The 27,505-nt window shown below is 29.8% G+C and overlaps 2 protein-coding genes across 37 annotated transcripts in view; one reads left to right on the top strand and one right to left on the bottom strand.

Annotated features, from left to right (window-relative positions):
- The first annotated feature begins 735 nt into the window (after positions 1 to 735).
- Positions 736 to 16,830, top strand: viaf (viral IAP-associated factor). Its single transcript, XM_043042591.2, has 7 exons — positions 736 to 918; positions 1,812 to 1,844; positions 3,643 to 3,772; positions 5,928 to 6,018; positions 11,606 to 11,749; positions 12,088 to 12,296; positions 16,647 to 16,830. The coding sequence occupies exons 2-7, from the start codon at positions 1,839 to 1,841 to the stop codon at positions 16,775 to 16,777; spliced, it is 711 nt and encodes a 236-aa protein (XP_042898525.1). The 5' UTR covers positions 736 to 918; positions 1,812 to 1,838; the 3' UTR covers positions 16,778 to 16,830.
- A 1,033-nt stretch (positions 16,831 to 17,863) lies between these two features.
- Upf2 (UPF2 regulator of nonsense mediated mRNA decay) overlaps positions 17,864 to 27,505 on the bottom strand; it is a 91,310-nt gene continuing 81,668 nt past the window's right edge. For 15 of the 36 annotated variants that reach the window (XM_087163170.1, XM_087163165.1, XM_087163167.1 and 12 more), the window contains one exon: positions 17,864 to 18,141. In XM_087163170.1, coding sequence (XP_087019296.1) covers positions 18,120 to 18,141 — 22 coding nt within the window. In that variant the 3' untranslated portion in view covers positions 17,864 to 18,119. Of the gene's footprint in view, positions 18,142 to 20,433; positions 20,542 to 24,715; positions 24,949 to 27,505 lie in introns of those variants that run through there. The other 21 variants (XM_071185421.2, XM_071185414.2, XM_087163157.1 and 18 more) reach the window with 5 other exon arrangements.

Genomic DNA, 27,505 nt, shown 5'->3' with positions numbered 1-27,505 from the left:
ACAATGATTTGAAACCCAGACCTTTATATCCTGTCTTACTCAAATCGTTTGCTTTTACTTCTTCAATTTGGGAAGCATAATCGCATATTCTTTCAACATCATTAAAATCGAACCCTTTTCCATTATGATGCACAATAAAAAAATTATTTTCCAAGCTAAACTTAACTTCTATGTCCTTGAATGGATCGTCAAAAGCGTCATCTGCATTTTGTAAAATTTCGTATAAAAACTTACTTTGGCCACTCAAAGCCGTTTGGATAACGGTATTGGAAAGATTGGTGAAGGATCGCAGAAGCCTTGAAGGCGTCGTATATTCTTTAAATATACTATTTACGTGTTCCTTCTGAGGATTTATCACATCGGTAGTCTCCATAATTGGACTAAACTAAATTTTTTTAACTATTTTATATTTTTAGAAGTTGACACAAAGTCGCCGAATTTTGTTCTCTATATAAAGTTTCAGGTCAGAAAACGGGAAAGATGAGAAACAACCGTTTATTCGGAACCGAAACTTATGAATCAAATAGACATTTAATCGCTTGTAACCTTTAAATTTAGCTACGGGATGGAGGATCAATAGTGATGTAAAGAGTACTCGTGGTTTTTAATTTCACACAGAACGTTTGTGCGAAATTAATATTCTGTCGATGCGGTGCAAACCGTTTTTTGAGTTTTAAGTCATAAAACTCCACAAAAAATATCGTTTTGATCGCAAGAATGATGAGCGTAAAGTCTGTTTCGTTTATTAAGATGAGAAACGAAAATACTTTCCTTTTGCTACGGATCCACCCTTTTATGGAAATCGGAGGCCAAGAACCTTGTTTATTTTTTTCTTAAATTAGTTAGTCAGTTTATTTATATCCTAAATTTGTGATTCACCCTCATAGTACTATTAAATTTTTTCCAATTTTATTAGTAGTGAGTATTTTCATTAACTAATCTAAATAGGGTTTTATTTAATGAACTTGAATGTTCATGTTTTTGTAAGACAGGAAGAGCGTTGATTGTACATAGAAATTATTCTTTATTATAATGATTTTTTTAAATTAAATTCTTCTTTAGCAAGTTTGTTATTTCTGTATTATTTATGTATTAATAATTATTATATCAAGGTTACAAAATCAGATGTATTACTTTTGAAAAAAAAAAGTTCAATTTTTTTCTCTTCTTGTTTGTGTGTATTTTTGTTTTACTCCTTCATATAATATTTGTTTTAGCAACTAAAATTTAGTAATAAAGTTTGTTCAAGTTCCTATTTGTATTATTTAATTAACAGTATATCTAAAACGTAAATTATGTGCTTTTGAGATTTAAACTTATTATTATTAAAATCCTTTAAATAGGTAGATGGGTTACCACATTGTTTTATTGTTCTCATTGGTACGTTATGTTATGCATTTTTCTTTTGATGCATTATTTTAGACTATGACAACTTAACAAGTGTATTTTTTAAGTAACAAAATTTTGTTTTGCTTACAGACTGTTTACTATTAGCAGTTTAGAAACACTATTTTTTAAAATTAATTATAGATTGTGTTTGAACTTTAATACTGTAACGTTTTCTTATGGTTGTATTGAACAAATTATATTTAAAGTGGAACACTCAGAAGAAAAGGGTTTGTTCAAACTTAATATGAGAAGAAAATATGTGTTGTTTTCCCTTTGTTGCATTCTCTTTTTAAACATATAATCCAGATATAATAACATAAATGAGTCCAATCTTACTAAGATTATTTTATGTAGTTAATAATTATGAAACTTATAGTTTAAGTTTTTGTATGATCATTCAAATTTGTAAATTTATATTTCAGGTTATTTACAAAGTACTGCTGTGAGACATGGAGGTAAATAACTCTTCAATTCTTTTTTTGTTTCAAATACATGAGTATATTACTAATATGATTTATATTTTCTTATGATGGCTGTTGCTGTTTTTTGTTAATTATTTTTTTCTCATCTGATCATAATAATAACTGATGAAGTGTTCTTTATTTTAGAACAATGTTATTACTTCTGTTACTTTATTTAGAAGCATATATATATATATTTTTTAAATTTACAGCGATATTAAATATTGATTTTATCAATTTTAAAACATGATCAGCTGCCGCAGGTGTTATTTATTTGCAGTAAATGTTAAATTATTTGCAGAATTTGATGCATCCACCGCAACCAAACAAATTCAAGAGATAATTGTAAAAAAATAATGATTGTTTTTGAGTTTTTCAATTTTAAATGGCATTTTTTTAAAATATATATTTGAAAAAGAAAGAGAAGAAAGGAGATTAAGGATTGCAATAGAAGAATTAGTATTGGCAATTGAAATGGGCTACAGGTTGCATATGGTTGTGTATCTGATACAGATACGTGTATCATCAGAAGCCGGTGACCTTCGTAAACCAGAATCTGGGATTTTTTCTAAGTGTTTAGAAATTTGAATTCCTTATCCTATAACTTATAAGTTCTTTTAATACTTAATACCAACAATTGTGAGTAAGTCAATAATTTATAACCCTTAAATTATCAATTAAAATCTTAATTAAATTATCAATTAAAGTCTTTATTAAATTATCAATTAAAATCTTAATTAAATTATCAATTAAAGTCTTTATTAAATTATCAATTAAAATCTTAATTAAATTATCAATTAAAATCTAATGACGGATTCAATTAGCAATTTCGTTGAAAACAGCGAGTGATGATGTTTAATTGTAATGCGGTGAGTTCTTGAAGTATTTAGTGATTAAGTATACTTAACTCTTCAATCTGTATTATTATACTATGCTCACAAGCTCTGCTAAGATGCAAAAAAAAAAAATAGTATTTTTATATTCAAAGTAAAATATTTATGTACAAAATGCAATTGTGCTTTATAATTGATTTCATAATGTTTCAAAACAGTTTAGTATGTTAATGCTGATAATCAGGTTAGAGTTGGAGGGATTTAGTGATTTTCCTTAAAGTTGTCTAGGTAGAAGTCTAGTTTAGATATTATTTTAAGGTACTGTGAAGGAAAGTGTAAAATAGTATTTTTATTGAAAAAATGAAGTATAGACTAAGACTCATTCTTAGTGAAATGGAACAGAAAAATTGAGATCAATAAAATTTGTTTTTGTGTTTATTACCACTTTTTATGTAACTTTTTATGTTTTTACCACTTTTTATGTTTAGAAGTAAATTTATTAGTATTTTATTCTAAAAAAGATCCAGAAGTATTTTGGTTAAAAACTATTTTTTTACTTTTTAATAGTAAAACTATCCTGTTTTATTATTTTTTTATTTTCTTTTTTTTTAATCTTTTGTATAATAGGTATGATGTTTAATATTATATGAAATATTAGAAAATAGGCTCAGAAATAAAAAGAAAAATGCATGCATTGTTAATATATCAGCCACCATCTGTAATTATGCAATTTTGTTAAATTATGTTAAATTTCAAAATGGCCGTGTAAGCTTAGTTTTGGTTCAAAATTTTTTTAAAAAACTATTCTAGTCGTTTTCCTTTAAGTACTTTTTCGCAAAAAGATTTCATACAAATCTGTGACATGGTGGCCGCAAGTTTTATTTTAATTTTGGCCCATTTCAACTGGAATGAGCCACATACAAGATATAAACGTTTATACTAAACACTGTTGTTGTTAGGATCCTAATGCGGACACTCAATGGAACGATGCCCTGCGAAGAGTAGGTGTTCTGCCTCAAAAGGAGAAAGCCATCACAGAAGAAGAAATTATAAACATTGTGGACAACACTGTAGAAGAGAAAATAAGAAGTAAATTTATTAGTATTATTATTACTGTATGTCATGGTGTATAAGTCGACCTCCCAAATCTTCAAAATTTTAAAAAAAAGCGGACATTCATTGATCTTGAAATATTGATGTATTATATACAATGAGATAGCTAAGAATAACACTGTATCAATTAACCACACATTATTAATATGTTTTTAAAATTAATTTTGCATTTTCTCTTATCATATTTTCCTTACACCTTAAGTTTTTATTTATTTTTATTTTAAGAAACAATACTTTAAATTATGTTCAGAAAAAATTGAGAATAAGAAAGTTAAGATAATTATACAAGCATATTTAAACAAAAAAATACAATGCAAAATGTATCATAAAGCAACAAATTTAATGATTCCATAGCATCACCTGTGTCGGATTGTCGTACTGATGTAGCCATACAGATCCCACTCTGCAGTGGATTCTACTTCATCTTCATTTACTGAGACCCATAAAAAGTCCTCCCCATTTTATTTCAGGACAAATATAATCTGTCCAGAGAAAACAATGTGAAATATTTTTAACTTGAAAGATTTTTTTAGACTTGATAACTTTTATTTTTAATTTTGGAAATTTTCCTATTTGGTTTTTTCAGCTATCATTTTAAATACCTAACATGCCAGTAATTTTCTATTCCATAATCAAAAGAAGGGAGTCGACTTATACGGTGGCAAAAACGTTTGATTTAATTTCACTCTAATTTGAATGTTATTGTGTTAATTTTTAAAAGTATTTCTTGTTGATTGGAATTTATATTTGTGTTCACAAATAAGAGAGTGGTCTACCTTGAACTAGTGTCATTATTTGCCAACCTAATGAATCACTTTTTTTTTTTGCATTCAGATACCTGTGACAACAGATATTATTAGACTATTTCAGGTTTGTCAGGAGTGTTGCGAATGATTTTGTTTTGTTTTGATTTTGTAGTTGCTGAGCATTTTTTTTCAATCAATATTGATTAGAATAATAAAGCCACTTGTATTTGAAAACAGAACTAAGGGAGATAAATTCGAAAATCTAAGTGCTACTTTTAAAATCAAATGCTTATTTCATCAATTTTTTTTTTTTTTAAGAGTAACGAAATTTGCAACTGTAGAGCTCGAATTGTGCCACCTAGTACTGAGTACAGAGAGCTTCCTAAAGAAGGTTTTGCCTATCAATCATAGCCTGATGCAATTCGAAAATTCTCCCACTAGAAACAACTAATCTAACTCGACAGACAAATAATGCACTTTGTTTACCTGTTCGCAGTGCCTCCTGTAGACCATTATTGTCAGGGATAAATAAACTGTATCAACTTGTGATACCTCAGATCCATCCAAGATATGTGCAACAGATTCAGTTAATGCAAATTTTACACTGTCAATTTTGCCATTCGTAAAACTTTTAATATTGCTATTACATTTTTTAAATATTAAATTTAATTATTCATCTATATTATGTTTAACTCGATTTATCATAATCTACAAAAAAATTAAATTTTAATTGCTTGAGTACCCATATTAATTCAATTTACAAGTTTAAAAGAAATGAACTCAAATGACTGTTATAGAGTAGTAATAGGGCACAACTCCATGAAGAATATTCAAGGAGTAATACTCAATGGTTCCAGGCACAAATCTATGAAGTAATACTCAGTGGAGAAATATATTTATGGAGTAATTCTAAATGGTCCCTGGCACAACTCCATGAAAAAATATTCAATGGAGAAATATTCAAGTAGTAATATTAAATGGAGTAGTATTCAAGGAGTAATACTCAATGGTTCCTGGCAAAACTCCAGAAAGTAATACTCAATGGAGAAATATTCAACGAGTATTACTCAATGGAGGAATATTCAAGGAATAATACTCAATGGTCCCTGGCACAACACCATGTTACCTCTTGAAACAATTTTCTATATTTTAAAAAAATAGTTTTTTTCGTTCCAGAATTGTTACAAAAAGTTATATCAATAGACTAATCTATTATGTTATTTGAAACTCTTAATTTCTACATATAAAAAATTTTAAATTCATACAACACTTTCTTTAAAAACACTCTTTCTTTAATAACATAAGTAAGGTATGAAACTTAGCTTGCCTTAAACATATTCTTTCGATTTTGATACTTATTCAGGTTTTCTAAAATATTTATTTAGAAGAAGCTGAGAAAGCAATAGAAGATTTCTCGCTTGAAGAGCTTGAACTTATTGAAGATGAAGAAGATGAAAGAGTTTTACTGGAATACAGGTACAAATGTGTACAACTTTCTGAAATATTACAAATAGCAGAAATTGTTCTATAACTATACATTTCAAGTATTCCTTTTATTGTTGCCATTTCCAATAAAATGAATAAAGAAAAAGAACTCAATGAATATTATAAACCAAAAAAATTATTCTATTCTAAAATGCTTTCCAGATTTGTTGAGAGTCAATCGAAAGTATTCTCTCCCAGAAAAACTTATTTGACTTGATTTAAATGGTCAAATCTAAATTTTATTTAATAATGAGCCATAAGAGACCCCAATTTTATTTATTTTAAATAAACAAATCAATGAACTATTTTACAAAACTATTTAATAAAATCAATGATTTTAGAATGTATTTATTGATTTAAGATATGAAATGAATTGCTGATCAATAATTACTGTATATACTAGTGTATAAGTCGACTTTTTAAACCCCCAAAATGTAACGACATTCAAAAGTTCGACTTATACACCCATTATAAGTCGGGCATTCATCAATCATGAAATATCAATGCAATATAAAGAATGAGATAAATATGAATAACTTAGTATCAATTTACCCCTTTCAAAACTTATTTTTATTATGTTTTATACCCGTGCTCTCCAACTTTTTTACCACCACGGACCAGTCAACGATGATGAAGTTACTGCGGCCCATTGAGGAGGAGCGGATGCTGATAGTTTTCATATTTTAAATGCGTTTGATCTATTAATTTTAATTTAGTTGCATGTACACATGCCTTCAAAAGAAAAGAATAGTTGCTCTTGTGGTACTGGTGCGGTTTTAGGTGACATCCATGAGCTCCTAATTAACTTCTCGTCCAAAGAAAGTCGCACAAATCCGAGAAAAATACACCACAGTAATTGAAATGGAAATAATTCCTTTGGCAGCCCGGTACTTTTTGCTCCACAGACCTGTTCCGGTCTGCTGACTGGGGACCACTGCTTTATACCATAACTTCTGCATTTTCTATTATCACATTTTTTTTACATATTACACATGAAGGTTTTTTTTTCTTTCAGAAATAATACTTTAATTTATGTTTGGAAAAAATTTAGGAAATATGGACATTTTTGTAAAAAACTAATTTTTTTGTCTTGTGCCTTTTTGGCATAATTTTTAAAAATATTCAATAAAATTAAACAAAATGTTTGAATAAATTTAAAATTGTTAATAAAATTATTGTTTCAAAATTTGCATAATATTTGTTTAAAACTGCAAAAGATATAAGTAATTAAAGTTGTAGTTATTTTATAGTGCACATGTACAGAAAATACAGAATTTTTTACTTTATAAATTAGTGAACTGTATTTAGCAACTAATGAAAAAGTCTGATATGAATATCTTATTTTAAAGAGTTTCAAGTAATTTTCTAAGTAGTTTTCGTAATCTTGAAAAGAAAGCTTGGAAAATTGCTTGATACTTTTAAAATTTTTAGGATATTCAAATCAGACTTTTTTTTTTATTATATGTCAATTACGATTCATTACAAAATTATGTAAAAAGATTGTTACAATTTATCTGCACCTGCGCAGTTTAAGGAACTACTTTACTTACTTATATCTTTTGCAGTTTTAGAAAAAATTTTCTCAAATTTTAAAACAATAAATTTGTTATTAATTTTAAATTTTTGAAAAAATTTTGTTTAATGAAATTTTTAAAGTTATAGCAAAAAAACCTAAGATAAATTCCGTTCTTAATTTATTGTCGGTCCCTGAAACCTCGAAGTGCTTTTAACTTAAGCATTAGAAATTGCATAATCTGAACATGCATTTCCAAAGTTATAAAATAATTCTTTACATATTTCTTGAGAAAAATATGTACTAATATAGAAGTTTTTCCATTATTTTCTTCAACCAGTAAGTATATATATATATATATATATATATATATATATATATATATATATATATATATATATATATATATATATATATTGTTTCATTGTTCATTATTTTGTTCACCCTCTGTATTATAGCATAGAAAATTTCCTAGTACATTTCATGTTGATCATTTTATGAAGGATTTAGAGTAGCATTCAATAACACTCTATGACAAATTTGACTTACAATAGAAATCAAATACAAGATAGACGAGCCGTGATGGCTCAGCGTTCACCTTCCAATGAGGTGAATCTTGTTCGAATCCCATCGATGGCTGGTTGATACGCATCTGGCTAGCACCGACCACAGTGCTGACATAAAATATTCTCAGCGGTAGACGGTTCATGGGTTAGAGTCCCCTTGCTGTCAGGCTAACCGTGGGGTTTTTTTTGTGGTAGCCCTCTCCATGTAACACAAGTGCGGGTTAATTCCATCTAAAAGTCCTCCATGAAGGCAAATTTCTCCCTCTACTTGATCCAGGAGATCGCTTGTCTTCTGGATTGGGTTTACTTCTAATACAAAAGATAAATTTGATTCATGGCCAATGGGTCAATTTAAATAGGTGGTCAATGTGACAGATTTCACTGTATTATCTTTATGTCAATGTAATGAATTCTTTATGTGCCACTTAGTGTTTGTAAAATTAATACAGTGGAAAGTCGCGTATCCGGAATCGGCAGGACTTCCCGAAGTCCGTATATTTAATTTTTCCGTATAATTGACCTCCAAGGTAAACAAAGCTTAAAATGATCTGAATCTAAGAAGCAGAAAATAAATAAACATTATTTTTTGGGCAATAATGTTTTAGTATTTGAATGATATCTAATCAATCATAAATAAAATATTAGAAAAAAAATAATTATAGAAAACGAAAAAAATTCACAGTTATGAAAATATTAATTGCTCTCTCCGCCATTTTGAACTAGAACGATTCAAGCAAGAAGGGGAAATTCCCGTCATTCATTAAGGTGGGTAGGTGGAGAAGAAAAATTAATTTCCTCCTTACTTGTCATTCAAGTTGAGGACGGGGTAGTGACAAATTCTTATTTTCTCTCCCATCATTGGCTATCAATCAAGCATAAAAGCGTGGCATGCTGATTGGGTTCTCTTTATTTTTTCTTGTGTGACTAAAGGGGATTCCCCCTCCACTTTAACATTTGCTGTGTTTACCCTTTTTCACAGTATTTCTTCTTCCCCTGACACTCAAATAAAAGGGTTCCAGGAAATGCCTCTTTTACTAGCCAGCTGCATAGGAAAGAAGGGGGAGGGAGGGGACTCAGTTGTGCTCTTTTGAAAATAAATCCCCCCCCCCTTTCCTGCATTCCAGAGGTGGAGCATCATGGTCTTAGTAGATCTTCTGTTCTCTTTTCTGTTGATTTATGGGTTCAATGCATAGATCTCTAGTAGCTGAAAGGGGGGAAATACCTGTCAAAAAACTTCGTTTTTTTTTTTTTTAAAGGAGAGGGGAAGATGAAGAAATGTTTGTTTATTTTGATTGTTAAAAAGTGTCCGGGAAATAGACCCTTCCGGAAAAGGGACGTCCGGATATGGGACGTTACACTGTAGTATATACTGTTTTAGATAAATTTTTAGTATTTCTAATTAAACAACAATAAAGTATGACAGGCGTGCCACTTCTCCACTTAATTTTGCTTTCATTCCTCTGATCTGGTTTCTACTAAAAGAATTCTAAAATGGCAAATATTTGATTTGTAGAACCATCCAAAACCACACAAAAATGATTGAAGTATCTATAGATTTGCTGTTTCAGAATTTTTAGGCTACTTTAATTACGTTAAAAATTTTCCTTTCATGAAAATTTATAAAAGTGAATGAAGCGTCATATGTATACTTACTAAGTTGAAATTTAATCTTATACCATGAAGATTAGTTACTTAAAAAGTCATATATATAAGACACATCCAGATTAGATTTGTATATATGAATGTATGGAGCGACTACAGCTGTTTTATGTGATGGAGAGTAGAATATTATCAGGGTTCGACTTAGCTTAATCGGGGCCCGGGACAAAAACCTCTTTAGTGGCCTCCCTCTGCTTCACAACTTCAGTAATGTAGAACCAATTTTTATGGAGGTATTTAAAATTTTTCATCTCATTATAGATGACAAGAAGATTGACTAGAACCTAAAATAGCTATAAAGTCCCCACCCCTTCCAATGGTCAGACAAAATATCGTTTTGTGCATTTTATTGATTTTCTGACAATCCTATTTCTGTGCGGTTTTCTGATTGTTATCTTAATCGTCTAGCCATGAAAAATTCATATCCTTAATGGTAAAAGGGTGGAATTCAGCTAAATTTTCGCAATTACGATGGCTTAATTAAAGTTAATCAAAAATCTGAATTTTTCTAAACATATCACATTTTGCGATATGTAAAAAATACAGGCTTTTGATTGGCCCAATTTGTCCATCGTAATTATAAAAATTTGGCTGAATTCCGCCTTAGAAAGCCACTGATTTACGAAATATAGATTGTGTTCATACGATGGATTAATGAAGAAGCTAACATAAAATTGACGGATTTTACACTGTGATATTTTGTTTTGGGGACCCACCCTGCCTTGGTCAGGCTCTGAATACTCTTGTGGATTATGCTTTCTTTTTAAACAGTTATGTGATGTTTAAGTTAAGTTATATATTTTTTCTAATAAAAGTTTTTTGTAAGTTCAACGATGAGTTTTTCATTATGTTTGCTTAGTATTTTTCACTATGAACTCAACTATTCCAGCAAGAACAAGCAATTGTGAAACAGAACCTCTATTTCACAAAATACTGTGGTAAAGTATATCACGAGAAAAAAAAAGGTATAAGACAATGGAAATTCACATTGACAAAATATTGTGATATTAAAGGATACAAATTATCATAGAATAAAATCTCTGACAAACAAAATAACTCAAATGAACAAAGTGATTTTAACATTAACAAAAAATTTTGGTCTAACATTGAACTACAGATAAACAGCTAAGTTGATAATCGGTCTGTAGATAATTAATAGTCTACTGTGGAGTTATTCCAGACTTTTTGAGAAAAATAAATCTACTAACCAATTTGTGAAAATAGAGTAGTTCTCTTTTTGTTATTTCATGAAAAGTAACAAGATTTTTTTGTGAAAAATGTACTTATTTTATTATGTTAAAATTACTGTTGAATTCGATTCTTGTGAATATGTGAAAATAAAGTTTTTTTTTTCTGAGAAAAAACTTACAAAAACCATGTCCTTTAAAAAGACGCCATACATAAGGAAAAATTTTCATAGCAAATTCTCTATCACTTGTATGACTAATTTAAAAGGAAAAAAAAGTTAATTTGGCCAAACCTAGAGTAAACCATAAAGGTGTTTGTCTGAATTCACTTTTTCTATTAGTTATGGGGATAAAAGATAATTTGCGACGAAATGTTTCCCCCAAAGTATGACGTCCTCTTTAGGAGTAATGCGATTTAAAATTAGAAATTAAAAACGCCATCACCTTTGGCTTTCAGAAGAAGAATTTTGCGAACTCAGATTTTAGAATTAAAATATTGTGAAGGATTTCTATTTACAATAAAACAATGAATAGGGGGGGGGGTTCACTAACTAGTTCACGTTTCTCCTAAATGGACCCCTTTAATAAGGTCTCTAGTACTGAAAATAAATATTATTTTGAATGTATATAAAATATATTTTGAATATATCTAGGCAGAAGAGAATAGCTGAGATGAAGGAAGCAGCTTCTAAAGATATATTTGGCGATGTTCGAGATATATCGGCTGCTGATTATGTAGAACAAGTAAATAAGGCTGGTTCTGGAATCTGGGTGGTTCTCCATCTTTACAAACCTGCGTAAGACATATTGCGATGTATTTATTTTCTGTGTGTTGCATTATTTGATTTTTCCTTCTTTGTTATATTTCTTCTATTTTCTTTTCTTTCCTAAGCCTCGCATGCAGGGTTGGCATGATTTAAATAACTTTTTATATAAAGAAGAATAATTTGTTTAAGTTCAATTATTTTTTTTAAAATAAATTATAAATATATTCTTGAGATATGTGATATTATTTTATAGATTGTGATATAACCACTTCTCCAGTATCAAAATTTCTCAATTTTGTCCTATAGTTAACACAAATGAAAACAATTTGATAGCAAAATGAGTTAATTTTTTTGTTGTCTTTCTTTAGCATTCCTTTGTGTGCGATGATCAATAATTACATGCATACTCTGGCAAGAAAATTCAAAGATGTCAAATTTCTGAAGAGCATTTCAGATACATGCATTGAAGGATACCCTGACAAAAATCTGCCCACGCTTTTCATCTATTACGAGGGACAACTGAAAGAGAAGTTTATTGGACAGGAAGCATTCGGAAATCTCGCATTTAAGGCAGACGGTAAGTTTTAGTGAAACAACTTTGCGTCATTTATATCGAAATTTGATTCTAGTTGGCTTTGTTGTTGTGTAACAAAAATCACAGAACTATGAGTGTAGAATTAGTCTCACTATTACATTATTGTTTAAATAATTAAATAAATTTTTTAAATATTTTTATGATGTACTGTTGGAACGTGCTTATGACAGGCGTAGAGGGTGTGCAATATTTGCTTGTTTCAACAGAATGCTAAAAAAGTTTTTTTTAAAAAAATAATAAAAGATCATACATACTTACTAAATTTGAAATATGCTACTTAATTTTATTTGTTTCTGTTTAATACAAAAGATCTCAGAAAGGGTGACCCACTGGCTTGCTTACTTTTTAACCTTGCTCTCCAAAATATTCTGTAATTAACATCAGAAGAACTATTTTCCACAAAAGTGTGCAAATTTTTGCATTTGCTGATGATAATGCTATAGTCGTTCGGACCCCGGGGGCTTCTTTCCTTGGAAAATGAGGCAAAAACTACATCTTTCAATCAACCAAACCACATACATGACTACAGTTTTGAAGTAGTTTATAGTTTTGTGGGGATTTAATTTTTGACTGTGTCAACCTTCATCTATCAAAAGGTACCTCTTCATAGAATCAAGTTAACATGTCTTATATACTAGTGGTTTGGTATTTATTATTTGTAGTGGTAGTTACGCCACATTACTCCCCTTCCAGAATTTTATCTGTGATAGAATTCGATAAACGATTACCACTAGCTGATTCATGCTGTTTATATTTTTATATAATTTTTGCTCATTATATATTTTCTTCATTTTTTATAGCATTTCGCTAATTTTTTTTCTTTTCTTAATATTTATTTATAGCATTCCGCTGATTTTTTTCTTCTTCTTCATTTTTGTTTATTACCGGGAGACTTTATTTACTTCACCGGCTTTTTCTTTCTTTCTTTGAGCAGTTTTTTTTTAAAGCAAATCAACTGTTTTAATGTGGATCAACCATCAATATTGGCAAGTTCTTATCACGTTCGCAGGTCACCATTGCGGGGATTTAATTTTTGACTGTGTCAACCTTCATCTATCAAGAAGTACCTTTTGATAGATGAAGGTTGACATAGTCGATAAATTAAATCCCCCTCATTTCAACCTTCATCTATCAAAAGGTACCTCAAGATAGAATCGAGTTAACATGTGTTATATACTAGCGATTTGGTATTTAATATTTGTAGTGGTAGTTAGTTATGCCACAGTTTCACCTATTTGGGCTCTTAATTGAACACTATGAATGATGTAACACCAGAACTATGCAACAGAATTACAGCTGGTAACAGATGTTTTATGGAGTACACAAATATTTAAAAATCTAACCTCATTAACAGAGAAACAAAATTACTTCTCTACAAAGTTTTTATCAGCCCCATAGTTACTGAAATGTGAGATGTAAAGTGTATTGATACTCGGAGAAGAACAAATTCAGAATTTCATACTATCTACAAAGAGTCAGACTTAATAAAATTTATATATATGGTCAAAGTTTAAAATAGACTGATTAGAATGACTGAGCCAGCAAATAGGTCTTCAGTGCAAAACCAACTGGAGCCCGAAAAAGGGGAAGACCAGGGATCTGGTGGATAGGCTGTCTAAAAACAGATTTAAAAGTTATCAAAGACATAAATTGGAAGAGTATCCAAGTAGAGGGCAGCTTGGAACTAAATTCCGAAAAAGGCCATGGCCCACCCTGGGCTGGTGCGCCATTGAAAAAGAAGATAATACGAAAGTTTTGTACTATTTTATTGTCTTTTTGTGTTGTGTTATTGTTTTTCATACAAGATTCATGGCATGAAAAAAAGAAACAACAAAAACGAAAGAATTCGTCACCATGAAAAATATCGAAAAAGAATTTGTTGACCGGCAAAAATATTAAAAAGGAATTTTTCCAGGAAGGAATTAGCTGAGCTGTTGTTAAGTAGAAATTTTATATCAGCAAAATACTGCTTATTAAAACAAGGGTTTGTTTTTTAAAAGTGAGTTACACTGTATCGAATTAATATTGTACCAACAAAGTACAGTAGGGAACCGATTATCCGGAACTATCGGGACCATCGCTATTCCGAATAACTGATTTTTACGGTTTTCTGAATCGCTGCAAAAAGCAGTTTTTTTTATTGTTAAACCCAACTAAAATTTTTTTTTTTTGGATCTAAAATCTAGTGGATCTTCTTTGGATCTAAAATAATCTTAAAAAGAAGGAAAAACGATGAAGTAATACACTAATGATTATTTCCAAAATGATGGTAAGGTAAAAATCTTTCAAAAAAGAAAGAAAAATCCTAAAATCTTATGAGAAAATTTTTTTTTTTAAAAAATGGCGGGAAAATTCATCGAATTTCGTTCCGGTTTTTTGGTTTTCTGATTTCCGGATAACGGGTTCTGTACTGTATTTTCGATTTCTTCCTTAAATCAGGGCTTGTTATAAGTACTCATCAAATGAATGCTGTAACATTCTGTGGATCAGCAGTATCAATCATGCCAATCCACTGACAATACTCTCCAAATTATACTTAAATTAATTACATTGGGGATTATCTTAATCAAAATTTAGATAGAAGAATGGTTAAGATGTTAGATAAAAGAACCATCATCTGCAATGTCAGGTTTCCTAATAGTTAGTAATTAGGATTTCTTAAAATTATTGATGTAACGAATATTCGGCATAATATTTCTACATCTTTGTACAACCCTTGATATATCTGTGATTTAATGGCTAAAAATATAATGTCATAAGGTTGAGAACCAAGGTGTGAGAATCAGTCTTGTGTGGTCTTTAACTGGTGTTTCCTTAAAATAGACTGTAAGCGAGTGTGTTGAATAAATGGATTAAAATCCGAAGATATTTTTTTTATAAGTTAATTTTGACCATCTTAAATTACAACAGCATTTTTTAAACAAGATATCCTTCTGTCTCTGATGTGACAACATATCTTCTCTCTTCGACCCAAATCCAATCTCTTCTGCTGTTTTTAATCTTTTATGAACTTATTCTTCTCTACATAATCTCTCTTTGCATAAATTTACAAGAGTACTCCTTTGTGATAGAGTGAAAACTCCAGGAAAGACCACCTCTATTTACGATCACTTTTGGGAGGCACAGAATTTTTTTCAAAGACTTTCTGTTGAAGAAAACCTTTAGGAGAGACCAGTAAAACCTCTACCAGCGACCGGGAAAACATCCGCACCAAATGCAGAAAAGGTCAAATAATGAAATGCAATATATATTTATATATATATATAAAATAATGATAAATAGATTAAGCTTCATTCAAAATGTTTGTGTGAGGCTCATATTTAGAGAGCTATATTTGACGATAGAACCTCATGTTGCAGTCACTTTTAGAGTTGAAAGTTATATTAGGAGGAAAAAAATTTATCTTAGAAAAGATAAAGATCCAATAAACAAACCTCTTCTCACCTTCTAATTAGTTAAAAGGTGAGAAGTTTAAGTTAACTAATTTTTATGATATAAAATTAATTGAAAACTTAAACAAAAAATATAATTGTTTATTTATTTAAAATAGCTTAATCATTCCTAATGGGAACATTTGTTTTTACTCATAATTATATCAGTTGGGATCTTTTTTATAAGTGCTAAATTTTACTCCTCGATCCGTCTTTTTCCAAGGGCAACCAAAGTGGCATCTCCGCACCAAGAAAATAACACTAAAATTAAAATAGTTTTTAAAAAAGCATGCGATACCAATTTTGAAGTCAATGGAGGTGATCTCTAAGAACGACCATTTTACTGTGAAACGGGGAGTGGTCTCTCCCGAGAGGCGTCACTGTATTTTTTTTTTTAAAACCTATACACGTTTTAGTGTCACAAATGTACAACTTTAAAATGACAAAAAATAAAATAATGATTTCTAAATTTTTCACAAATGTGGCATCGCAGTGAGATCATTAACAATAAAGTTTTTGATGATGTAGAAACTTTCCCAAAAATCCAGGTCAACACAATACATTTATGAATGATATAAAATAAAGTAAATCGGACCTATGACTATCAGTCCAGCAATGTTTTTTATTTTAATAAAACCATTTGTAATTGAATGAAAATTAAACTCCTTATATGAGGTTTTAAATTTCTAGAAGAAAAACTTAGATACTGATTAATATAATGAATCCAATGTTATTTCAATTTTTTTTCAACATTGATTCTGACTGATAAAAGTTTAATTTTCTTCTTTTTATTGAATACACCCCTTTCACCTAAGATGAACATTCATTATTGTGTTAAGCTCTGGATATTAAATCTAAATAATGGAAATGCTTAGTATTTAAAAATATTTTATTTTTTTAGAGCTTGAGTGGATGTTATCTGAAGTAGGGGTATTGAAAACGGATTTGGAGTGCAATCCTCGACGACCGGTCCAAGATGTCCTTCTTTCATCTTTAAGAGGAAACTATGACAACGATGATAATGATTGGTAAACGATGGTTTCATATCCGATTTCCTGTACATAATAAAATTTTATTGAAAAGTGGTTGAATTGCTTATTTTGCTGTACAATTGGACAAAATAGTGTTGATTTTATGCTGAAATCTTTTGCATTCAAAGCTTATGTCAACTAAAAGTAAACCGTTTGGTACTTGTCTATTTTTAGGGGGAAAACTACCTATTACTACAGTAATTATATTAGTACATTAGCTACCCATTACAACATTTAAGCTTTTGCTTACAGTGCATAGCATGATAACACCTGCTATTCTGATTCATCAGATGTAAGCAAAGAGTCAATAATAATGTGGCAATTTTTTTACAGCCACCCTGAAATAAATTCATATCTAGTTTTTTCGTATCCTGCCAACATGGATACGAAAAAACCCAGTAGATAATTGTTGCAAAGTGTACTAAATAAAACATAGGAATTTTTATAGTCATCAAAATCAAAATGTTATATTTTCCAATAATGATTAACAATAAATAAACTTGAAATGTTATGCATTATGTTTACTCATAATTTTCAATAGTAATAGGCATTTAATTCATCAAAGATAGTTAAAGATTTTTATAAATGAGACTCGCTTCATTATGTATTACCTAGTAACACCTATTTAAATATTCAAGCAGGCAAAATTCTATTTCAATGGGAATTTTTTAAGGAATTCTCTAAAATGTGCAAAAACTAGGAGAAACTGGCAAAATCCAGTAGAGTTGGCAGCTATGTATAATATTGCCAAGATTTCATTATTAGAAGGACGCTATAGCGTGGGATAAACTCTTCATGGCAAATTCTCTTTCCAATTAAATTTCAAATACTACAGAAAAAGTAAGTTTAGGTAAACCTTGAAATTTCAAATTCTGAATTTTTAAAAAAAAAAAAAACAAATTATAATTTATTTTGATAACATTTCTTCTGCATTTGAACTCAAACTGAACTTACTTTTCTTTAACTTTAAAATACTGATGTAGGTGGAACAGAATTTCCCATTCAAAGCTTCGCCTGCACTACAAACGTTTGGAAACATTTTTAAAGCTTATTTGCAACAGGAAGAAAAAAAGCAACAGACTACATATTTTGCTAGTCAAATAGTATTTAATCTCACAATAAAATAAAAAAAGGAAGAAACTGTACACTCTAAAATCACAGGGTGATGGCTATTTTTTTTTTATTTAGTCCATCGTACTGAGGGCCAAAGTTGGCACCTGAACTTTGGCAGGAGAATATCTTTGGCGAAGGGTTACAATCTGGCACACAGCAACCACTTTGTCAGTAAACAAAGATGCCTGGATTTGGCCTTGAGAGCAGTTGTGTAGAAGCACATCCAACAACTAGCTCTTAGGGGAGGTCGAGCTGCAGAAGAAAGAAAATTAATAATAAATCGATAACATGTAACAAAGTTAAAACAATATCCCTCTCCCTCCACATAGTTTTTTCATACTTATATTTTTTTTTAAAAATAGAATAATCGTACAAAATTGGCGACTTTTGTTAAGTTATAAACTTCTCTTTTCAACTTTGGTTCTCATCTAGTCGAGACTAATTTTATTAAAATTTGATGCACAGATGCTTATATCTGGAACTAATTTTGATGTTCCAGATAGGTGACTTCTCCACTTCTTGTAATCGACTTTTTGAGGGTCAACAACTTACTGGATCTTGTCTGACCTCGTCGGACAATTAGAGGATAAGCAACAACAACAACTAATTTTGAAAAAGATATTGACTGTGAAATTAAAGACAGTAGTAAAAAAAGAACTTGCCATAGTTTGCATGAGTATGGTAAGGAAAACTGGCTGGTGAATAATGAATTTAGCCTCCAATTTTATGTTAGTTCCTTGATTGTTTTTTTTTTTTTTTAAAGCATCATTTACCCAAACATGATTTTTTCTTTAAAAACTTAATATCTCCCTTCATTTCTAACATATAATAGAAACAATATTTAAAAGCAGAAATTGTCAGAAGGGTAATTTTTAACTTTTCTTTTTCAAGAAGATGAAAAGATTGAGAAAAAAAATATCCATTTTGATCGACTGAATTCATAAAAGAACTATTATACACAACAATGCATTTATATATGCAGGGTAATATAGTCTTTTAGTACTTTTCACATTACAGCAATCAATGCATCTAGGCTTGTTTACTATTCCATAAACACAAGCAACTGATACTTTCATTGTTCAATTTTTAGGAACTACGGAACTAGGATGTTAAAACTATACATACCAATCATGACAGACTGATTATCAAAGCACTATTAAATTAATAAAATACTGAAAATACAAATCTAATGTCATTTATAGTGAGTTAAATAGGTTGAATTAATCTCTATTTATACGTTAAGAGGAATTTCTCCTCCCGACTGCGAATTCAACTGTTGAAGGGGTGGAGGGAGGAAAATTCTTTTACTCCTCTTTATTTAATTTTTACAAATAAAGTGGAGGATATTTACTCTTATTGGCAGTATCTTTTGAGAGAGGAAAAATACACACAATTTGAGATACTGTGTGTGTTGTATTTCGAATTTCTTTTAATTTTTTTTTTAAAAACAAAATTTTGCCAATACAGTTCTGAAAATAGCAGTTTTTGAATAGTAGCTAAATAGTATACAGTTATTCGTTTTTAGATTTTTGAAAACTTTTTTTTTTGCGCAATTTATGTTGTAAGAAATTTTTTAACGTCATCCGTCTCGGTTTTCCTCAGTTTAAAACTGGGTATTTGTAGTTTCTAGTACTTGGTTAACTGCATAAAGAAGAGGAAATGAAATGAATTTTTAAGAAATGTTTCGCCAGCTAGAATGAAATTTTCTGTTAAGAATACAATAGGTGGTCACTTCAATAGACTTCCTGTTCATTTGTTGCTCTAAACAGGTGTTGGGAGCATAGTTTAAGAATTAATCAAATCTTGCTGGCAGTTTGGAGTGAATGAAGGAGGTTTTATCCCTCTTTGAGACATCAATTAGAATTGTGATTTGTTTGACAGAGAAGATTTTCCCTCCTGTTGTGCTATTATCTTTGATAAGAAAAAGTTTCAAAAACCTAACACATTAGTGTGTCTTTCTCTAAAGTAGAATAATCATTGCTTACTTCAGTGAATACCCGAAAAAGAATGATTTGTAACCGAAAAAAAAAAATAAAGTTTTAAAAGAAATAAATTTCAAAAATCCCAAACTAAAATAGCAAATTAGTTTGGAATTTTGAGGATTTAAAAATAAAAAAAATTAAAGTTTTTGAAAGTAATAGGCAAGTCATGTAAGTCTTAATTTAAGAAGGTTTTCTTAACAATTTAAAATGTAAATTTTTTTTTGTTCCACTGTTAATTCAGTTCATATCATGGATCTCTGTTTAAGTGAGTAGGGCATAAAATATCAACACACTCATTCTTGGTTCAGATAAATACTCAGAAGTTCAAACAATAGCGCAGAATAAAAAAAAAATTTCTTTCTGACTGCAGTGAATATTTCTTTGAAGGTTAAGATTTTCGAAAAAGTAAATAAAAACAGTGAAATGGGTGTAAGGGATTAATAATTTTACCATACAAATGATTAGAGAAAATCTGGACCTAGTGAATTTGATAACAATAAGCGATTGATAACATTAACTGGGATCACATTAAGGGGTATTATCCTTTTTCAGACAAACTTACCATGGATAACACCACAGACTTGCATCCTTCTTTGTAGGGATTATCTGTTGAATAATCAATGGTTATTTATTTAAATCTGTGCCAGATCACCCCTTACAATTCTGTTACCTTAAAAAATAAACGAGTTTCTTAACAACAGTTCCAATATATATATATTTTTTAGTTAAATAATAATTCTTGGGCCATGCATCAAGCACATGCACTGTCTTCATGCAAATCAAATAGTGCCAGGCACTAAAAACGGACATCAAAGCAAAAGTTGATATAGTTCTTGCTTTCTAACATTCATTATGATTAAGGCCTATTGTATTGATTTAAGATTTCTGGAAGTTTTTCCAAAACTTCCTTTGTTTAAGATTTCTGGAAGTTTGTGAATTTACGGAAACTAGTTGGCATAAACCACCTGGTTGGCAAGGTGTTGGACTCACGCTTGTGAGAAAGGGAGTTCGAATCCAGCGGGCCGAAGACTCCGTGTAGTAAATGGTGACCGGCGCACGTTAAATCTGTTGGATCACAAAGTCCTCCATATTCCCATAACAAATCAATACTTCTGGGGGTACTTAATTGGAGGTGGATCGTTTCCTGGTTTAGGTCATAACTATGATCTGTGGATGAATGAACGGATCCACCCTATAAACAGGTGTGGCGTATGTGTGTGGCAGAAGTCGAATTTTTGGACATTGATGGCGCCACTGGAAAACAAAAAAAATCGTACTCCCACTGCCTTAATGGCCAACGACAACAACAAACCACTAAAAGATTAGAAACAACATGAATAAGGTCTGGATTTTGATAACATTTACTGGTTTGTGAGGGCTTTTTTTCCTTATTAAACACATATTTTTAGACTTTGAGGTATTTTTTATTTTAATTTTAGAGATTTTTTTTATTTTTTGCATTGTATGATTTTTTTAATATTAAATTTTCTCAAATTACTCTATTATCGCAATAAATCGATTCTCAATTTTATTGCAATGTTACTTTCTTTATGTCTTATTTTCCTCTCCGCTTTAAACATTTCAAATTTTAAAGATAATTGCATCTTGATTTCTAAAAATATACGAATTTGAAAATAATTATATGTAAAATTTACAAACGCATTGATGTTTAAGATTGTAATTTTCATTTATTTATACAAGAATTTCCTTTTATTTAAAGTTTTTAATAAGTTTTTATGGAGATTTTTTGTATTCAAATACAGGTTCTATTCAGGGAATTGTTTAATTGCTGTGTTTTGTTTTCAATCTTAGATTCAATCGCAAATGCGCTGTTATAACGAAAACTAATAAGTCCAAAATGATGTGTTGAAGTTATGAAAGTTAATACCAATTTTTTTCTCTTTGTTTTTGAGACTTGAGGCTTTTTAAAATAAAGCATGAATACTCACCTTTTAAATAAAACTATAAAAACAATTAAAAAATAAAACTAATTTTTAATAATGTTAAATCATGGCCATTCCTGCACTTAAGGGACAAAATGAAGTTGAATACTTTCAGACTTTTCAAAAGTCAAGTTTGAAGTCTAGTTCACCTGTCAAGTTCTCAGTTATTTAAAAAAAATATCTTTCATCCCTGTCGTCATTTGTAAATGAAAGTATTAACAAATTTGAAGCAAAAAATAAAGTTTTGAATTCCTTCAAAATATTAAAATTTCTTGAAGTAGTCAATTTTTTATAGTTGCTAACAATATATATAATATTTTAATTATTTTTTTTGAATATTTTAATCCAGTTTGTGTCATGCAAAATATTTGAGAAATAAAATCTCAAAATAATTAACATTATAACACAATCATAACAAACATATTTATAAAAACATTATTTACAGTTGCTTGATTTTGCAATAAAAACAAATGATTTTAACAATCAAATTAAGGATAGCTTAAAATATTTTTGGCTTTTGATTATGTTTCGAGTAATCAGAACTTGACTGAATTTCATTTAAATTCTAGCTTTGATAATTTTAAAATCTAAGCAACACTTCGAAACTTAAGAGCAAAAAAGGAATTGAAAGCCTAATTCTTATTAAAAGTTTCAAAATTTCTATTTTCGTTTAAAAATCTTTTAAGAATTATTAAACTAATGCAGAGTTTTGTTGCAAAGTCTGTTACTCACAAATCGATAAAGACAAAACATAAAATGTAAGAGTGTTAAACTTTTTTTTGTGAAACTTACGTTTGAATATTTTCAGTGCTCTCTCTAAGCGATTTTTTAAGGGCGGTCTATTCTGCCTGCCCTTTGAAAGCAATAAATGCGCCCTTTCTCTAAAAATAAGCCGCCATCCCTGAAACTTTTTATTCATATTCCAGAGCCGCGATGGATCAGGGGATAGAGCGTTAACCTTCCAATGAGGTGAACCTGGTTGGAAACCCAGTGATGGCTGGTCGATACGAATCCGCAGCCAGCTTGCACCGACTGCAGTGCTAATGTGAAATATCCTCGGTAGTAGACGAATCTTGGGTTAGAGTCCCTTTGCCGCCAGGCTAACCATGAGAGGTTCTGGTGGTCTTCTTCTCCGTGTAATGCAAATGCGGGTTAGTTCCATAAAAAAGTCCTACACGAAGGTAAATTTCTCCCAATACTTGATCCAGGAGTTCCCTTGTCTTCTGGATTGGGTTCAAAATGACAAGGCTATGTAGTTGAACATTAATAGTCGTAAACCCAAAAATTGGGTTGGCTCTCAATGACGGATATAAAATATACAATAAAATATTTAAAATCTATTTAGAAAAACTATAATTCACCGTCTAAATAATTACACTTGGGTAAAATTATCTGTGTTTATAGGTTTATTTCTGATTGCTATTACAAATACTTACTTTGTTAGGACTATTCTTAATTGGTTAAATTTTTAAGAGTATATATTTTTTTTGGGAGATATTAATACATTTTTTAATGTGATTTGAAATTTACAACTGTCTTTTAAACTAATACCTTTTTTTCAAAAAATGCACCTTTAAATGTTCATTTTCTTATAATTTTCAGTTTTAAATTATCGAAAAAAAAAAAGATCTCAAGTTATATATCAATTAATCATTTTTTGTTAGTTTACTTTCTAATATGCACATAGATTGCCTTTCAGCATGCCTTAAATTATTTTATAAACTACAAATTTTCCTCTTATTTTGATAATGAGAGAGAATTACTTTTTGAAATACACACATAAAATAGTTTTTTCTTTCTTTTTTTCAATGAGCTGCACAATCGGTCTTGCTGATGAGCAGACCTAGTGCGTTCTCCAGAGGTGGTATCCACTCTTTCAGGACCACCACAATGGGTGAGATACCCCATTAAATTTGGTCATGTTAATTTCGACGTCTACTTTCTGCCACACTAGATGGCAGCACCAAGACTCTATTTGGATGCTAAAGTGCACTAGGAATTTAATTTTGACGGAAATGCCAAGAGCCAATAAGACACTCCAGGAATCTTTTACATGCCGTATAATCACACGACATGGCCGCCGACATATGCCTGGGCCGGGGATCGAACCCGCAGACTTGGGCTCAGAAGGCCGACGACAAACCAACTGCGCCACCCAGCCACACATAAAATAGTATAAGAGGTTAATTTAGAACTTGTTGTGGATAAAATTCAGTTATTATATAATATAACATATTTTGACAAATTTTTACGGTGTCTAGTGAGTGACCTTTTCCGAGAGGAAAAGACCTTGTTTATTCCTAGAGAGAATTCTGCATTCTAGCTTAAAGAGTGATTCTCACCCAAAGGATTTAAAATCATAAAAGTGTTCATTGCAGAAAATATCATAAATTAAATAAATCTAACAGAATAATATAATGAAGAAAATAATATCGAAAAATTATGTAGTGATGAATGTTTTATGCAAATGCTTGTAGAAATTTACTGTCCCTCAATTCTTTTTTTTTCAAATGTGCTGCCTCTTTAGAAGCAGCTCTTAACTTGCCTAAATGACTCCATAATTTCTCATTCACATGCCAAAAGAAGAAAAAAAGTTAATCATATCAATTTATTTGAAAGAAAAAAGCCTTAAAGATGCTTCTTATAACTATCATTGACAATTGTTTTCTTCCCTTTGTGAAGTAAAAACAGAATAGGAACATTTTTATTGATAAATCGTGAATTGTTCAACAACCAATTCCATGTTAAAGCAAGGAGGCTGAATATAAAATTCACAAGTCTGAAACACATTTGATCTTTCGTAATAATATGGATTACAAATGATCTTTCGATTGTCTCCTTTAAAAAGTTTTTGCAAGAAACAAAAAGAATTAAATAATTTTTTTAAGTGTTTCCACAGAATTAGGAAATAGAAGTTTGTTTTTATTAAAGATAATGAGCTATCATGACATTTTATTAATTCATAAAAAAAATTTTTTGTTGTTCTTATTTACAGCATAATACGTCAAGGAGCTACGCAAGTAATGTCAAAATTCATCGATTTCTCCAAAAGTTCTGTTCATTTTTTTTTCTTCGTTATATATCTTCCAATATCTATTATGTCTCCATTATTATTCAGTTCACTAAGAAGCAAACTGAAAAGTAACAAAAATCAATAAATCAATGATGGGAGCTATTAGATTTCTCATAATTATCTCTTAAAAAACGATTTTTTTTTAAACATAGAGCGAAGTCTTTAATGGTTTTTATAACTAACCAATATTTTAAAAGATGTTGGATAATGAGATATTTTACAACAAAAACTCTCATTCTAAGAGTTATATTCATATTGAACAAATATTTTCTTCAACAAAGCAGTGTTAACCTCTTAACAATCGGTTAATTTTCAAGAAAACGGTCATAAACGTGCCTATTTTTTTATACACGTACATTATACACATGTTTGATAATAATATATATATATATATATAAACATAAAAAACTTCAACTAATCTTTTTTTATGTTATTTCTTCATCTCAATTTATTATTCAAAACTATGTGCTTTATCATACTTTAATATTCACATTCCGTCCTTTATACTAGTTTTAGTTCAAGTATGCATTGTATATAATTAACATTTTAAAGTTTTTCCCTTTACTAATTTGTGAGAAACATACTTTTCTCTAAACCTATTTAATTGACCTATTGTAATTTCTCAGGTTTCTCTTTTTCTCTAAGATAAAATATTATTACGGATTTATTTTGCAAGATTTCCCCTAATTTTTAATGGAAAGCACTTTGATTTGTGTGTCCCTTGGATGACTGTTCTCTCTCTTAATAATACTAGTTAAATAAATATTGTGCCCTCCTTCCCTTCCTTAACACCTGTTTTTATTCTTCCTCTCAGCAACGGTTTTAGATACATATACAATAAATACAATCTTTATACATTAAAAGCAAAAAATAATTTTTTACAAAAACTATCCACACAAAGTCTAGTCGAAAATTGTTCAGAAAAGTTGACAGTCTTAAGATTAGGTTTTATATCTTAACAGTTAAATTTTCAGGCTTGCCGTAGAATACTTTGGTTTTATTTGTTTTTGGTGCAAGAATAAGCTGAAAATAATATCAAATACATAATAAATTGGTTGTAATGAACCTGAACTATTATAAACGTTGAGAATTGGTTATCACGTAAATACATTTTCTTTATTATCGAATTAAGTTATCATATTTTGAAATGAAAAGTTCAACAGGAAAACAAAAATGACGTTTATAAATACAAATCCTCTTCATAATTTATTCAATACATTATAATTAGAAAAAATATTTATATGAAGAATTAAATTATCTATCTATCTATGTATTATATATATATATAATTATATATATATATATAATTTTAGATATATATAATTATATATATATATATAATTTTAGATATATATAATTATATATATATATATAATTTTAGATATATATAATTATATATATATATATAATTTTAGATATATATAATTATATATATATATAGTGAAACCTGTGTATAACGATACTGTCTATAATGATAAACCTGTCTATAGCGATATTTCCTTGAGGTCCCGGTGAAATTCCTATTTACTCAATGTATTTTTAACCTGTTTATAGCGATAACCACTTTTCAGTAAAACATGTCTACAACAATAATTTTTCTTCTTTTGATAGTTCTATTCCGATTTTTCTACCGTTGGAAAACGATGCCCCATCGAGCCTAAATGTGAGATAACAAAATGTTTTTTTTTTTCTTCCCCATCTCCTTTGTATGTAATATTCTTAGGGAGAAAATTGTAAGAAGGGAGAAAATTGTAAAGGCAGTAAAAAATCAAAACAGAGGTTTACTGTTCTACTTTGTGCAAACAGTACTGGAATCGATAAACTGAAGCCGTTCGTTATAGGCAAATACGCTAAACCTAGATGTTTTAAGAATGTGAAAAGTTTACCAGTTGACTACAAGGCAAACAAAAGAGCCTGGATGACAGAAGAAATACTTAACAACTGGCTGCTTGATGTGGATAAGGAGATGAAAAGAAAGAAGGAAAAAATAGCTCTCTTAGTTGACAACTGCACTCCTCACAACAATCCTCCAAGTTTGAAAAATATAAAATTGCTTTATTTTCCCCCAAATTGCACGTCCTTTCTACAGCCATTAGATTTGGGAATAATAAAATGTTTCAGAGGATACTATCGAAAAAGATTAGTTCAGAACGTTGTTTATAATCTGGATAATAAACTCCCAAATCCTTATGCAATTGATGTAAAAAATGCATGTGATTGGATTTCCGGAGGGTGGAATTCATTGACACAATCCACCATCCAAAATTGTTGGAAGAAAGCTTCTTTCTTTGAGGATAAAAGCAACGGAAACGCAGAAATTGAGCTTACTGCAATCACTGATGAAGAAGAAAAATGTGTGGCAGGCTTAAATTCGATTGTCAGTGATTTCCAAAGATCATCTAATACATCATTTCTATTTAACGCAGATGAATTTTTAAATTTAGATAATGATGTGTTGGTTTTCAATGGTGCAAGTGATGAAGAGATTTTAGCAGAAGTTATCCCGGGTGATCAAAGTGATGAGGAAGAAGCAGCTGACTGTTCTCAAAACAGGACTCAAATTTCACCCGAGAATGCCATATTGCTAATTAACACTTTGCAAGATTTTGTTGCAACAT

The sequence above is a fragment of the Parasteatoda tepidariorum genome, chromosome 5 (assembly GCF_982258835.1).
Source record: "Parasteatoda tepidariorum strain Cologne lab strain chromosome 5, Ptep-v5.0, whole genome shotgun sequence".
Taxonomy (NCBI): domain Eukaryota; kingdom Metazoa; phylum Arthropoda; class Arachnida; order Araneae; family Theridiidae; genus Parasteatoda; species Parasteatoda tepidariorum.
The sequence above is the reverse complement of the archived record's forward strand: the minus strand, read 5'-3'. Positions and strand labels throughout refer to the sequence as shown.

Bases quoted from the DNA above. Each gene is read 5' to 3' on its own strand.
- viaf (XM_043042591.2), top strand. The intron at 6,019-11,605 runs GTACAAATGTGT...GAATATATCTAG, and splicing joins AGAGTTTTACTGGAATACAG to GCAGAAGAGAATAGCTGAGA. The intron at 12,297-16,646 runs GTAAGTTTTAGT...TTATTTTTTTAG, and splicing joins TCTCGCATTTAAGGCAGACG to AGCTTGAGTGGATGTTATCT.